This window comes from Drosophila tropicalis, unplaced genomic scaffold (genome assembly GCF_018151085.1).
Source record: "Drosophila tropicalis isolate 14030-0801.00 unplaced genomic scaffold, ASM1815108v1 contig_1190, whole genome shotgun sequence".
Classification (NCBI taxonomy): domain Eukaryota; kingdom Metazoa; phylum Arthropoda; class Insecta; order Diptera; family Drosophilidae; genus Drosophila; species Drosophila tropicalis.
Genome location: NW_027172561.1, coordinates 1,922,453 through 1,938,397, shown reverse-complemented (window position 1 = coordinate 1,938,397; position 15,945 = coordinate 1,922,453). Strand labels below are relative to the sequence as shown.

Below are 15,945 nucleotides of genomic sequence, written 5' to 3'. Positions count from 1 at the left end.
ATAGCTATGACGATTCAAATAATAATAATACAGTACATGATAGAAAACAGAATGTCAAGTTGAAAGATTTCACTGTTCAGAAATATGAATGCTAGCTAAATATAATTTAAAATAATCGATTGAAGTTTAGAAGAAAGAAGAGCAGGTTGAGTTCGAAAACTCCAATCAAAAACGAAATAGTTCTTAATTCTGAATATAAGTTTTTATATGTATGTACATGTAATTAAATTTTTTCAGTTAGCCCTTTTATATATATATATATATATATTATTTTTTTAAAGCTTTCCAATGGCAAATAACAACTTGAAAATAGAACAGAAATCGCAATTGGATCAAGTTGATTACAGTATCGATTCAACTGTTAATTTCAAGAGTCATCCGACTCTTGACATATATAATCGAGAGGACGAGCGATTGAAAACATTTGACAATTGGCCTTTATCATGGCTCGATAAGCATAACTTGGCCCAAACGGGCATGTTCTATGAAAACGTAGACGATAGAGTGAAGTGTTACTTCTGTCAGGTGGAAATCGGACGCTGGGACCGCGAAGATCAACCAGAAGTTGAGCACTTACGTTTCTCGCCAAATTGCCCATTGCTACGTAAACGACTCACAAATAATGTGCCCATAAGTCAGACTCCGACGACTCCCTCACCAACTTCAGATGCTCTAGTTTATGAATGGACTCACAAATATCACCGTGAGGACGAACGATTAAAATCATTTGACAATTGGCCACTAGATTGGCTAGATAAACATCAATTGGCTCAAACTGGACTGTTTTATACCAAACACAAGGACATTGTTAGATGCTTTTTCTGTGATGTTCACATGAGCCGCTGGAAGCATAAGGATCAACCAATCCGTGATCATTTACGTTGCTCCCCAAACTGCCCACTCCTGCGTCGACGTCCTACCAACAACGTGCCCCTAAATAATGATGAACTCGAACGAGTCTTGCCCATCAAAAGTTTTGACATATGCGGATCACCAGGTGGGAGACCTTAACTTATGGAACCAGATAACTTTGATCAAAATGAACATACAAATATACTATAATGTTCCTTAGGCTGTGTGTATCTTCTATCTTCTTTATTTTTGTGACAACTTGCGTCATTGTTGCAAATATATAGATAAGAAATCGATTGAAACAATTTCGATATTATATTATAAATAATTTCTATCCTTAATAAATGCACGCCAATCTAATCGGTCATTTGACATAAAGACAAAGACTTTCCCTATCACCGCCACGTGTACGATTTGTGGGTCTTAAAATATATATAAGTATATGTATGTACATATGTTTAGCTAGACTTATCAGTCAAAAGTATTAACCGTTGGACACGACTAAATAAAATGAGCTCGACTAAAAGTCAAATGATTAATTTCCCTCCTTTTGGGAAATTAACAGCTGCTTTCAACACGTTTTTGATTTTGAAAAAAAAAACCCCAAATTGATTTGTCATAAACAATTTTCTTCAATTTAAAATTACTTGGAGTAATTTATTTAACAGGTTTTAAATTTTCAAAAGTGTTAGAGTTTCCAAAAGTTACAAATATATTGAAAAATAAAATAGATTATTATAAATATATAATATAGAAATTCGATAGCATCAGATATACAATTTAAGCAGCATTTGACATTTATTCGATATTAAATGGAACTAAATAAGGAAGTTAAAGATAAAATCAATGTTTACGACCGATCATTAATTGGTATTTTAAACATAGAAATTTAAATTTTTTAAACGACAGCAAAGAAAATAACAAAGTTCCTGGGAGAAGTCCCTGTGGGTGTTTATATGGAAGCTAAGATAGACAACCTTTGTAGCCCACAGGTTTGAGAAGGCTAGGAGGAGAAGCTTGCTTTGATCCAGACAGACGAACAAGGCTATAGAAGGTCGTCTCGTCCTCCTGGTTCCGAAAATGTCTTCATTTTGTTGATCGAAGATGCTTCTTTTCATGCGTTGCACACTTCTGACAAAAATGAAGAAACCCTTTTTGCAAGAGTAAAAAAGAAATACTTAACTAGTCAAATGGAATCCGGTTTGGGTTTTTACGGATAAGAAGTGAGTCGTTTATCACTCGATTGACCACTTACTACATAATATTGATTACATCATTTCTAACCTATAGGAATTGTGCAGCAATTCCAATCGCATGCGCCGCAGTTTTAGTTTTATACTATATAATCAAAGATTGTGTGTGTATATTTACTTGGGAAACCGGCTTGAGCAATCGTTGCAAATTGTCGTCTCGTTATTTTTAATCAATGAATGAAACATTCGCTTGAGTCATCCATATCCGAGCAAATGAAGAATGTTGCCATTTCTGATCATTTTTATATGTGTGTAATAAAAATAACTACAATAGTCATTCCAATCAATAAAATTAGAAATGTTACAGCCGAAAAATAAGAAAATATACCAAGTATTGCTCTAGTATTGGAGTTAAGTCAATATAGGCATGTTTGTTGGTATTAGAAATACAAGTAAATATTCTCACAGTTGCGAATCGATCTAGAAATTTTATGCAAATTATTCTGATCTGGTTTCAATTGCCAATGATTTGAAAAGTCAATGTTGACCTTACATTGCGTGCGACTTTCAAATACCCTGTAACACACCTGTGATGAGGTATATTGAATCTATCGACAATCGTGTTTTCTCTTATTGAAGGACTGAGAGGTCCAGCATAGATATCGACAGCAAATTTATGGTTAATTGTATTCAAGGGTTGTCAATACTATGAAATAAAGTGGTTTTGGGTTGCCATTGCCACGTAATAACGTAACCTATACATAAGAACGAAGTGTCCTAAGTTTGGTCATCTCGAAAAATTAGAAATGAATGACTTGAAAACCATGTTAGCAATACAAATATTAACAAAAATATTTTAGGCTGAAATTAGATAACATGTTATAAAGTTACCTAAAGTCAAAATCAAATATTTTTTTGGGGTTATCTAGATAATGGGAAAGATTTCTTTTACGGGTCAACTCCAATATGTTTTTTTCCTAAATGGCCTAATGGTTATTTAAATACCGAATTCGTTTCTCAATGTAGTATTAAATTTATACTATAAATACCTTTTTATACCCTTGCAGAGGGTATTATAAAATTGGTCAGAAGTTTGTAACGCACAGAAGGAGACGTTTCCGCCCCCAAAAAGTATATATATTCTTAATCAGCATGAGAAGCTGAGTCGATATAGCCATGTCCGTCTGTCCGCCCGTCCGTCTGTGCACATCAACTTCACGCCGCCATCTTAAGAGCTATCGGAATGAAACTTGATATTTGAGCTACTTATAGCCCGGAGCAGATAAAGTATGAAAATTGTCAGGATCGGACCACTATATCATATAGCTACAGAAGAAACATAAATGAAGAAATTGGAGTATCTCTATGAAATTTACTAATATGATGGTTTTGGATATAAAAAATCAGATCCCGAAATTTCAATCAGATCGGATAAACAGAACACAAGTTACAGTCAATAGAAATCGACAGCGCTGCAGCCAGCCTACTAAATGGAAATGCAAATTTTTATTTGGAAGGGTTTGTCCGTGCATTGATACAGAAAAAGAATTTGCAACAAGTTAAAATATTATGGCAGCCGAAGTTAGCTTCCCTGATATTTACAATCTAGTTCTACTTTTGTTCAATACATCAACAAAATTGAGATAAGATAATTTTGTTGATAAAAGTATTTTATCATTGAAAGAAATTAACACCCAATAATTTTATCAAGGGACTTTTTCTATGGTTATCATGCCAAAAGTTAATTTGGCAAGCATTTATGGTACTCATTTTGATTAAAAATTATACTTTTCGATTATTATTATTTTATTTTTTTTGGCAATTTATATGACCTTGAATTTCTAAATTAGTTCAATAAGCCAAAAAATGGCCTAATTGATTGACAAAAATAAATAAAGAAAAGGAAAATTGAAGACTCAAAGCAAATCCCAGTGGCATAACTTTTCGCGATTTCATATACTTCACAAGTAACTCAAGATCCAGGTAACTGATATAGATATTTATAGTTTTTAACTTGTTAAACGATATCACAAAGTCGTCGTCGAAAACTATAGCCATGTAATTCTTAATTACAGCTCATACACACCCAGACGAAGGTTATTCACATGGCCAAAAGTCGCATTTAAATTTCATATATACATTTGTATATGCATACTTAAGTCTGAGTTTATACTTTTGAGTTTCTGTATTGGACTTAAGGCTGAAGGCGTCGTCAAAAGTAAAGCTTCTCATTAACGTGAGCTTTTCAAAGTGTGCAGCTAAAGCTCAAAGGAAAGCTATATGCGACAGTTTTGATTCATGAATGGCCAAAAAAATCAGAAGGGTTTTGTTAATAATTATATATTATAGGCGTTCATTTACAAATATTTGTAGTTTGTTGCCTTGACTCACATTTAGATTAATTGTTGTTGTTGTACATACCATTAAAGGATATTTCTTCTCAAATTTCAAATCTAAAGGTTTAATATAACTGTGACATGGCCAAACTCGTTGGTTTCACCGTATTTTGGGTTCCAACTGCATTGATTTGGCTTTTTAAGTTTTAAGTTTTCGAAAAAAAATGCATATTTTTTGGCTCGCAACTTCTAAGAAATTGATATTTTTAGGCAAAGACCACCAATAGAGTGATTAGTTAAACTAATAATTAAAATATTTGCTGGTTTTTAATTTGCAATCATGCTATAGAATTAAAAAAAAACGTGTCATACTTTTAGGCTGCTCGTTTAATTAAAACGAAACTGTTTGCTATGCCCATGGACAAACTATAAATAATAAAAATGGTTTAATTAATGAAATTTTAAGATATATTGCGGAAGTAAATCTTTTAGGCGACTACAAAATATTATATTTCTTCTTAAATACAAGACATCTTATTTTCTTGTTAAATAAATATTTAAAATAAAATATACGCAATGTGCTCTTATATGGAAGGTAAATAATTGTAGAATTTGAATCAATTTCTATGTGTTCTAGTTTAATGCATCAACAAAGTAAAAGTTAAAATTAATTACTTATTAAACTTTGCTTCTTTTGAAATGGAATACGTCTGATCAACAATTAATGGAAGCTGTTCCTTAATATACTTTTGGGCTTCCTAAACCGTTTTTACTCACGGGGTATCCGCTATCTTTTCATCATCCCAGCTTTGTGCTGTATAAAACGAATTCATTGTGCAAAATTGACCAAATTCATCGTCAATATGAAGATATTTGCCAATTGCTTCTTGAGTGGGCCTTTTTATTACCCGGGTAAGATAAAGTATGAAAATCATCAGGATCGGACTACTATGTAGCTATTTCCGGCTAAAAAAACTTTCAAATTGTTGAGAAATTGTTGCCAGATGCCAAATTTCAGATACTCGAAGACGCGGGCTTTTTTGAATCTTTTGTTCGCACTACTTTCAACAAACGAAAATATTGTTGAATATTGTTTATAGAACAATTAAAGTTCAGAATACAATGCCGAGCAGCCGAATTCCTTGATTTTATAATTTAAAGTAAAATATTTGGCTACCAGGGCGTTCAAACAACGCCCAAAAAAAAAAAAATAGCGTATGCCAACATTGAAATCTAGCTTTAACCGATTTTCCACTTTTCAACACTGAAATCTCGATTGTTTTTTTTATCGATTGTTAATCGAAGCCTTTCCCATACCTAATACTTCACGTGGTGCCGACTTGCCGACTTGTGTGACGCTTCATCAGTTGCTTTTTGGCTCTCGAGATGAGAGCAACAGCAACTTAAACTATTTTTCACATTACTTTTCCCTTCTTTTACTTTTTTAAAATTTAACATTTTTAAAACGCATTACCCGGTTCTAAAAGTTAAAGAGCGAACAAAAACTTCGACTTTTAAATTAAATTACGGTTGCAAACGATGACAGTTATGGCCAACAATCAACTGTCTCTACATTATATGTATAACAATGTATTGTTAATTCTAAAACTTAATTTCTAAAATGTTTTTTAAATACTCTTGCATCCGGTTCCCGCTTACTCTGAAGTCTGTCGATATTAATTTAGTCTTTTGGAAACTCGGTCTCCGAAAAAATGAGTGCCGTCGAGGTGACTGACCAATTATGGTTCCCGCTTACTCTGAAGTCTGTCGATATTAATTTAGTCTTTTGGAAACTCGGTCTCCGAAAAAAATGAGTGCCGACGAGGTGACTGACCAATTATGGTTCCCGCTTACTCTGAAGTCTTTCATCGTGAATTCAGACCCGCGGTAACTCCGTTTCCGAAAAAAACGAGGCTATTGGCCGTTCGTTAACTTATATTTATATTTTAAGAAAAATCTTTTATTTTTGTTAACTGAATTAAGCTGTCAGCGTCCATGTAAAACTCGACCGCTTTATTTTCCTTTGAGCACGCGTTCAAAACGTTTCTATTGATGACAATAAGACTTGGAAGAGAAATAGCCTCGTAGCCATCTATTCCACAGATTACGTCCATCACCCACTCCATGGTGTGTTCCATTATATTCCGGGACGGGAGTTTCAATGTTGAACTTTAGAGTCTAGACAGACTACGTTTCTAGAGTCAACAAATTGTGCATGACAACTGCTTAGTTCTTTAGGCATATCATCTTCCTCTTCTGAATGAAAAGCACGAGATTTAATATCTCATTGGCCCGTCCCGCAATCTTAAGAAAGGAATTATAACTTGTGTTTTATTTCTTTAGAAATATAATTCTTTCTGGTCAAAGGTTGTTACAGGCGGACGCTTAAATTACTACTACAAATCTTTTTTTTTCGGGGCGAACTTCAACGAATTGTGCAGGACAACTGCTTGATTCTTTGGCCATCGGCTGTTCATCTTCCTTTTCTGAACGAAAAGCAAGAAAAAAAATCTCTCATCTCCATCCAGTAATCTTACAAGCATGACATCATTAATATCATTAATTCTAAAACTTAATTTCTAAAATGTTTTTTAAATACTCTTGCATCCGGTTCCCGCTTACTCTGAAGTCTGTCGATATTAATTTAGTCTTTTGGAAACTCGGTCTCCGAAAAAAATGAGTGCCGACGAGGTGACTGACCAATTATGGTTCCCGCTTACTCTGAAGTCTTTCATCGTGAATTCAGACCCGCGGTAACTCCGTTTCCGAAAAAAACGAGGCTGTTGGCCGTTCGTTAACTTATATTTATATTTTAAGAAAAATCTTTTATTTTTGTTAACTGAATTAAGCTGTCAGCGTCCATGTAAAACTCGACCGCTTTATTTTCCTTTGAGCACGCGTTCAAAACGTTTCTATTGATGACAATAAGACTTGGAAGAGAAATAGCCTCGTAGCCATCTATTCCACAGATTACGTCCATCACCCACTCCATGGTGTGTTCCATTATATTCCGGGACGGGAGTTTCAATGTTGAACTTTAGAGTCTAGACAGACTACGTTTCTAGAGTCAACAAATTGTGCATGACAACTGCTTAGTTCTTTAGGCATATCATCTTCCTCTTCTGAATGAAAAGCACGAGATTTAATATCTCATTGGCCCGTCCCGCAATCTTAAGAAAGGAATTATAACTTGTGTTTTATTTCTTTAGAAATATAATTCTTTCTGGTCAAAGGTTGTTACAGGCGGACGCTTAAATTACTACTCCAAACTTTTTTTTTTCGGGGCTAACTTCAACGAATTGTACAGGACAACTGCTTGATTCTTAGGCCATCTGCTGTCCATCTTCCTATTCTGAATGAAAAGCAAGAAAAAAAAATCTCACATTGGCCCATCCAGTAATCTTACAAGCATTGATGGATTACATCATTATTATCAATCTTTTTCATATATGTAGCTTGATTACTTAATACTTTAAACTACTTGCTCTATTATTCTCCATTGGGCATTAATTTTAAATGTTAAGTCAAATAGAATCAAGTGATCCGATTTACAATTTCCATTTGTTTTTATACCCTTGGAGAGGGTGTTATGAAATTGGTCTCCCAAAAGGAGACGTTTCCGACCTCATAAAGTGTAAATACAGTCGCGAACTTAAAAATAGCACCACTTGCTGACATCATGTGTTCAAAGGATTCCTAATAATACATATAAACATTTCCTACTAATGGATTCAAAAAAAAAAAAAAATCTGATCAATTTTATAATACCCTCTGCAAGGGTATAAAAAATATTAATATCGAACTACTTAAAATTAAATAATACCCTCTGCAAGGGTATAAAAATATCAAAGAAGCTAACATCGGGTATGCCGAAGTTTATATACCCTTGTAGTCCGTCTGTGCGTATGCGTTTTACTCAGCCGTCTTAAAAGCTATCGGGCTGAAATTTTTTTTCGGGGGTTTTTATTACCCGGTAAAAATAAAGTATGAAAACCATCAGGATCGGACCACTATATCATATAGCTCTAAAAGAACTAGGAGAAACATTTTCACAAAAATCGAGTATGCTATGAAATTTACATATATGATAATATTAGATATAAAACCCCAGATCCCAAAATTTGAATCTGATCGGATAAATAGAACATAAGGTACCGTCAATATAATAATCGGCTCTGCCGGCAGCGCTGCTTGCTGTCTACTACGTCGTGCGTTGCTTTGCTTAGGGAATGAGGGAAGAAGAAAAATTGTGAAGTTGAATTGAGTTGCAGAAAACTAATTTCAAAATGTAAAAATATTATTGCCAAGGACTGCAAGGGTATATAAACTGCGGCATAGCCGATGTTATTTTCTTTGATATTTTGTATCTAAAGTATATTTCCGAGCGGCCCTACTGAAAACCTCGGGCTAACTTCGGCGCGCCGAAGTTTGTATACCCATCAACGAGAAACAAGATTTATATAAAAAGTATAATGTTTGCAAAAAAACAGTCTTTAAGCTGAAGCATGCTATTTTTTCGTTTGTTTGACAGATATATAATTAAGTTATCCGATTTTTATCAAATTCGGCAGCGAAGTTATTGAGAAAAGTCACTGCTCGTGACTTTGCCGTTTGTATGAGAGTTATATGATATAGCGGTCCGATCCGGCTGAATCCAAGATAAATAAACCGTGCCAACATGAAAAATTTCAACTTTGTAGCTTTTACGGTCTAGGAGGAGTTTGTGTTGATCCAGACGGACGGACGGACGGACGGACTTGGCTATTTGTACTCAAATAATATATATACTTTAAATGGTTGGAGGTGCTTCCTTTTATGCGTTGCATACTTCTGACCTAAATCAATATACCCTTTTTGCAAGGGTCTACAAATTATTGTCCCTGAAAAACGAGGCTATCTTCTACTTATTTTATTTTGATGTGAGAAGAAAAAAGCAAATTGACACAGAAGATTAGCTGCTTCTTACAATTAGAGGCGTATTTTAAAGATAAATAGAAATCGGTTATTATATTTTTACTATATAACTTCGTATAATTGACTTAATGCCAAAGACTCAAAAGTTCAATGTTAAAGAACTTTTCATTGGACGAAAGAAAACCTTTGTATATATTAATTTCCCTTGCCACATCGACAATATTCGTATTACTGAAATAATCCATTGCCACAACATTCGCATTCATGCCCCACGGACCCTTAAGCCATTGGTTGATCTTGGGATTAATGAAAGCGGCACGCTCCTTGGCCGTTTGCAGTTTATGTGAATTGAGAGTCTCTTCCATACTCTTGACCCCATAGAATATCCAGCCCTCATCCTGGACTGGTGAATCTGGTTTCTTGCTAAACAATAGACGCATATAATTCACAGTTTGGGTTAGATTTAAATAGCTGGTACTAAAACGCTTCCATGGTGGACAGAGTATGGGAGATTCTAAGCGAGAGAAAACAAAGATAATTAAATGGAAATTGTTGTTTTTCCCCCTTGTGTTCCTACCATTTTCCGGATGTGGCAACTCTTGGGTGGGAAATAGTAGCAGGACATGTTTCTTCTCCTCATGCAATTCCTGATAACTGCGATCGGCGCATTGTTCATTATTGCTAATATTACGCTGATAGGCCACATCGCCAAGCTCTTTGCGTATGAGACGATAAAGTGAACTATAGACTTCGGGATGTTTATAGAAGCCAATGGGAAAAGAGCTAAAGTCCAGAACAATCAGTTCACCAGAACGTTGAACAAATTGTCGTACATCCCGCAGTATGGCGGTCAATGGGGTAATAAACATATTCTCATTGGCTATCCAAAAGTTATCTGTACCACTATCCATTGCCTCACTGTCCGAGTGTTTGTAGCTGTAGATACCAATTGATTTTGAGAGTCCATTAGAGAGTCTGGCAATTGTCTTGAACTTACCCCACACTCAAATCCAAATAACGTATGCCAAAAACCAATTGCGACCACACATCAAAATGTTGAGCCACTAAATAGTCTTTGACTAGCATTGATTTCGTTTTACTGTAGTTGGTGACAAAGGCACCCGAGGCATGGGTTCCGGGAAGAAATAATCGTTTGATTGGTATTTGGGCAACACCTTTGAGATGGGCCAACCAATTGGGTTGAATTTTGAGGCAGTCAACCGTTAGGAGTTCGGTGCCATTATAACTGGCCACATAATGGGGCAAACATTTGCCCTTGGGATAAACGGTGGCCGGGGACTCGTTTAAGTCTTGACGATTCCAGCCACCTGGATAATGCAATTTACCCAATTTAATGTGTGTCGTTATTTTTCCCGTACGATTCTTAATGCCATCGATACGCATTTCGGGCTGAAAATTTGATATGGTTGGATCACGATTATATATGCCAATCCATTCGGGTGGAGCTGCACAATCGGGTCCCCAATTGACCTCCAAACAGGCATCGTGCAATGTTTTGCCCGTTAGGGAGATTGTTAAAAAGAACGGGCAACTGGCTAAAAGGGACCGAGCCAATCATCAAAATACATACATACACATACATATATAGAAATAAAGAGTTTTGTTTTTCTCTCACCTTGAAGAGGACCCACAAGTAGAATTAAATACCAAGCGATTAGTTTATATGTCGCCATGACTTGATCTAATGCGATTTATTTGATTTGTGACTGCTGTCCTCTGTGAATGAAAGTGAACTACACAAAATTGTTGTATCATTTGTGTCTCTCATCTCAGTGAATGACAATTGACTTGCACTCACCCGCCTCACTACATACCACCCACCGTCAGTTAATTGAGTTGAATGTTATTTTTTCTTTTCATTTTTCGTTTTCGTTGAGTAACTACGAAGCTTGAGTTTAGTTTCAATTAAGATGCAACATCATTCAGTTCCATTTACAGATTGAGCCAGTTTACGTGGCCCCGTGGTCTAAGGCATTTCTCGAAGTGATTATCGCTCGATTATGTGAGCTTTTATTTCTAGGGGGATGAAATAATGGAATATGCCCCTAAAAATATGCAAACTTCTGCTTGAAAATCCCAAATATTGGCATAAAGGCAAAAAATTTCATATTTTCATAACTCCGCTGATTAAGTTATCGAAATACATCCAGGAATTTTGTTAACCCCATAACAAATACCTCAATCCAAATCTCGATATTTCATGAAATCATTAGTAGGTACATAAAAATTTTAAAAAGTTCATTCAAAGCTTAAATACGGACTTAGAATGTTGAACTTTGCAACCAGCAAGCGATTCAATAAAGATAGGGAAAGGTAAAAACATGGAAAGTATGACTTTAGCCTAAGACATTGCTGAAGGCTTGGAATAACAATATACGACGATACTGCTCCAATCAGCCTTGTCTCAGCTTCAAAAAGCTTTCACAACGAATTCGCACATTAATTGTATATATAATTTGTGCTTATAATATTTAGTATTATGAATAGTTGAGCTTTATTAATTAACCTAGATCAAATGTCAACGAGCAATGGCCCCGAGTGTTGTGTCATCCTTCCAATGGATGCAGACGCCTTAGCCTACGCCTAGAGTTGTTGACGGCCAGGTTGTTGGCTAAGAGACTCGTTATTCAGCTACTGTGGTCCAGTACCAATCTGCTTCTGTATTGCGAGGACGCGCTTTGCAGATGAAGAGCCCCAAATAGGAACGGCATTTCTGAACGTAGGTACCACGATTGCTGTGTAAACTTTTACTTTCTTTGCGAGGGGCATCCAGTCTAGCATTTGGAGTCTTCTGGTACATTTGCTTACTGTTTTTTGAACATGTTTTTTCCAATTGAATCTTTCTTTCTATCGTAGCGCCAAAATATGTGGCATTGCTAGCAGTCGGAATTGCTTCTTTGTTGAATGTTAGTGCAGGGCAGGTTAAGGTTCTAAGGGCAAAGGTGGTTTGAATTGACTTGGTGGTATTCATAGAGATGCATCATCGTTAGGTCCATACATGGAAGTCGTGTAGGTATGACTGAAGAGCTTCCGTCGCATCTCGTGGATGCACTGGAGAGGATAGCTGTATCATTAGCATACGTAGCAATCATCATGCCGTTGGTTTGAGACTCAATCGAAGTTGTCACGGGTGAAAAGTGAAAAGGGCCAAGGACGCTACCTTGTGGAACTCTTGCTCAGATGGGTTTTGTGGATGAGAACCCAAAAGCCAAATTGGTAATTCGCAATGGCTCCATGGCTACTCGAGGTTGCCAGTACTTTGGAGTGCACACGGAGCAGGCAAATTGGCCGGTATGAACCAATTTCGATATTAGAGAATATCCATAAAACCGATCCGGCCCCTTTTTTTAAATTTTGTTGCGACTAGAGACTTGTTGAAAATGAACTTAAACTAAAAAATTTAAGTCAGAAACTTATGGGAACAAAAGAAACCTTTTTAGCCATTCGAAACGACATAATGTCCGAATTGTGTTTAGCTCCACGTGCCGATTAAAACCAGCTGCTTATTGTTTATGTCCATAACAATGCATATATATTTTAAATTAATTTATCTATATTTTAACGTATCGATTATGTACTTATTTATAAGATTATGTGTAGGATTGCGGATTTGTAATATGATTTGGTTTGATAGGAATGTGTGACTAGCGCCTGCAATTGGTCTCACATTCTTGCTTGGAACACCAACGATTGGCATTGCCACCACATCCTTTATAGTCCAATTGAACGCAAGTTCTATTCAAGGCCGCATTGTAATACCACATTGATTTGTTGGCTTGTTTGCGGCATCTCGACTTGCGTTTGTTTCCTGCATCCATGGGGCCATCACATCTTGGTTGTCCTATGTATATGTGATCGATTGTGATCCATTAGAGTGAAGGATGGAAACAAATGGAATAAATGCTAACCCACCTGGTTTTCCTTTGCATGTAGCTGGACGTTGTTGCCCCATTGCAACAGATGTGGCTAAAAGTATTAGGGCCATCAAGACCCATAATATGCCAAAGAAGTTCATTCAAAAAAAAGGGGGGAAAAAAATAAGACAAGACGAATAATAGCAACTGCACGTGGCCAGTAACGTTGAAATTTTGATTCGTTTCATTTCTAGAACATGGCCTTATAAAGAATGGGCCAGACACATGTTTCGACTGTGTCGGGACGGGGAAAGGGATGGCTGGCTAAATGGTTTTATGTTTTAACTATTGTTTGACTTAATCAATGCTTGCGAATAACCACTATGTAGATATTGGGTCACCTAGTCCAGCCCTTTTGTTGGCTTCGCTGTCTTCTTGTGTATATAAGCTGACAATCAATTTCACTTCCGCTATCAGTTCCATTCGAGCTTAACTAACCAGCTAACAACCAAAAAAAAACCCAAAAACCCTTAAAAAAACAACATGAAGTTCCTTTTGACTTTGGTTTGCCTTGCTCTTTATGTGGCCCATAGCCAGGCTCAAAACGTTTGCATTGGTCGTCCTGGTAAGTCAAATCAAGTGACATTGATCCGTAACATTTGAAATAATTTCCATACTTTCAGTCTTCCAGGTTTGCACTGGCGGACGAGATGAGGGTAACAATAATATCTTCACCTGCCGTTTCACTGCCATGAATGAAATGTGGTGGTACGAATCTGGTGCCCGTAGATGCAACAGAATGAGCTACAGGGGCTGCGGTGGCAACAACAATCGTTACTGTTCTCAGGCTGATTGCCAACAGAAATGCAGGCGTTAATGTCCACAACTGATTTGATCCCAAGAATTATGTTCCACAAAAATGTAACGATTGAAAATAAATTTGAAAATATTATTGCATACTTGTCGGTGCTTTTCTGTCATATTAAAATAAGGGGGACATTGGGGACATCGAATCAATAACGAGCATACAAAGCACATTTTGGCAACAACTACAACTTAAGTGCTAGCGTATTTTGCAGGCAAGACTTAAAAGCAATTTTGATTTGACTATTAATTCGTAAAAATATGTACAATTTCAAAAAATTGCATACTTTTAGGCTTTTTTTTTTTTGAAATAGTTGTATTTGAATATTTGAATTTATTTGAATATTTGAATTTATTATTATTATTACGATGCATTAAATGGATAATAGACAATCGTAAATTGATTAAATTCAACTAAAACTCTTTGGTATAACCTTTAGAGTCTAAAATTTCGACAGAGATTAGAAAAATACAAGTCAAAACTCTAGCATTTCAGCTGATTTAAGTCTATTCTCCCTGAATGAAGTGGACTTTCACAAAAAAGGTTAATGCCATCGCATAATGAATATATATATATATATATATATATATATCCACCATACTTTAACTCCACAAAACACAACAAGTTTGAGATTACGATAGCTAACAACTTGACTTACATCACACGAAACATTAATTGCGATAAACCAAATTGAAACTATATATTTTCAAAATCCTTTTCCATTTTGATTCACTTAAACATTTAACGAAGGTGCCAGAATATAGCAATTTGAAGTGCTTTTCTTTTTTTGCACAGAAAACAGAAGATTTTCACAGCTGACTTTAGGAGACCTTTAATTTTCCAGGGTTACGAAATAAATTATACCGTCATCATTTCTGAATGAACCTAACAATACTCTACTTACTTTTTCTTACCTGTTTCCGTCAAAGTGGAAGCCAGATGATATAGACACTAGTTCTTAGTCACATTTGGAGGAGTCGTTTATAGTTGTAATAAACTTACCAATAATGAATTGTTTTTTCTAAATTATAGAGGCAGCAGTAGAAAATTTGAAATAAACTTGATCACTGTGCATACCACACGAGTCTACATACCAAATTTGGCAGCTATAGCTTTTATATTCTCTGGGATCTAGGTGTTCATACGGACGGACAGACTGTTAGAAACATTTCGGCGACTTTAATGTACCATTTCACCCTGTTGGTGGGCAGATTTTCCTATGAGCCATACAAACATATGGACCTGGCTATATGATGTAAACTGAAGAACATACATATGATAAGTAAGTATGGAAATGCTTCTATATGGGTTGGCCATATGTAATTGTGCGATTTGAATTAAAATGGAATAAAAAACGATTCTTTTATGATTCATAAATAAAATGATTTTCTTGTTTATTTGTTGGTTGATTGGCTGATTGGCTGATCGGTCGATTGTTTGATTGATTGATTGATTGTTTCATGCTCATTCCTTTTCTTCGATTCAGTTGAGTCTTTTTTTGTTTTGTTTAATTAAAGTGAATAACAATGCGAATAATGTTAGTTAGATGCTTGGCGAGTGAATATTGCTTAAATCTGGGATAGCAGATAGCAGTAGCTTACAACAACAATTCTTAGGCATAGCTACTATGTATATAATATGTATATAAACTTCAACCATTAACTGTACAGTCTAACTTAAACGGAATAACTAATTAATTATCTAATTACAAAATAGTTTATCAAACATTATTTTTCTTTTTCCTTTTTTAATTTTTATTATTTTAACTAAATTATTCGAGTTGTTCATATGCTCTCCTCTCATCTTTCTCTCTCACTATGTCTCTGTCTCTTAGTTTACAAAGTTTAAGTAGTATTAGTTGTAGATTTAGATACAGCGTTTCTTTCATATTTATTTTTTTTTTTTTGTTA

The 15,945-nt window shown here is 35.5% G+C and overlaps 2 protein-coding genes across 3 annotated transcripts; one reads left to right on the top strand and one right to left on the bottom strand.

The window, feature by feature from the left end:
* Positions 1 to 9,360: 9,360 nt before the first annotated feature.
* On the bottom strand, positions 9,361 to 11,032 carry LOC137579547 (uncharacterized). 2 transcript variants are annotated; one of them, XM_068293334.1, is made up of 4 exons: positions 10,932 to 11,032; positions 10,293 to 10,851; positions 9,873 to 10,231; positions 9,361 to 9,809 (listed from the first exon to the last, which is right to left on the bottom strand). In XM_068293334.1, the coding sequence occupies exons 1-4, from the start codon at positions 10,987 to 10,989 to the stop codon at positions 9,421 to 9,423; spliced, it is 1,365 nt and encodes a 454-aa protein (XP_068149435.1). In that variant the 5' UTR covers positions 10,990 to 11,032; the 3' UTR covers positions 9,361 to 9,420. The 2 variants fall into 2 exon arrangements, with proteins under 2 accessions (XP_068149435.1, XP_068149442.1); XM_068293341.1 differs by having other exon boundaries at positions 9,873 to 10,213.
* Positions 11,033 to 13,713: 2,681 nt separating this feature from the next.
* Positions 13,714 to 14,047, top strand: LOC137580273 (male accessory gland serine protease inhibitor-like). Its single transcript, XM_068294225.1, has 2 exons — positions 13,714 to 13,795; positions 13,854 to 14,047. Exons 1-2 carry the CDS (start codon positions 13,714 to 13,716, stop codon positions 14,045 to 14,047), a joined length of 276 nt encoding a protein of 91 aa, XP_068150326.1.
* The last annotated feature ends 1,898 nt before the right edge of the window (positions 14,048 to 15,945 follow it).

Excerpts from the sequence above, each read along its gene's own strand:
- LOC137579547 (XM_068293334.1), bottom strand. The coding sequence starts at position 10,989 with ATGGCGACATATAAACTAATCGCTTGGTATTTAATTCTACTTGTGGGT. Across the intron at positions 10,232-10,292 it reads TATTTGGATTTGAGTGTGGG|CTACAAACACTCGGACAGTG; the intron begins GTAAGTTCAAGA and ends TGGTATCTACAG. Across the intron at positions 9,810-9,872 it reads GTTGCCACATCCGGAAAATG|AATCTCCCATACTCTGTCCA; the intron begins GTAGGAACACAA and ends TCTCTCGCTTAG.
- LOC137580273 (XM_068294225.1), top strand. The coding sequence starts at position 13,714 with ATGAAGTTCCTTTTGACTTTGGTTTGCCTTGCTCTTTATGTGGCCCAT. Across the intron at positions 13,796-13,853 it reads CGTTTGCATTGGTCGTCCTG|TCTTCCAGGTTTGCACTGGC; the intron begins GTAAGTCAAATC and ends CCATACTTTCAG.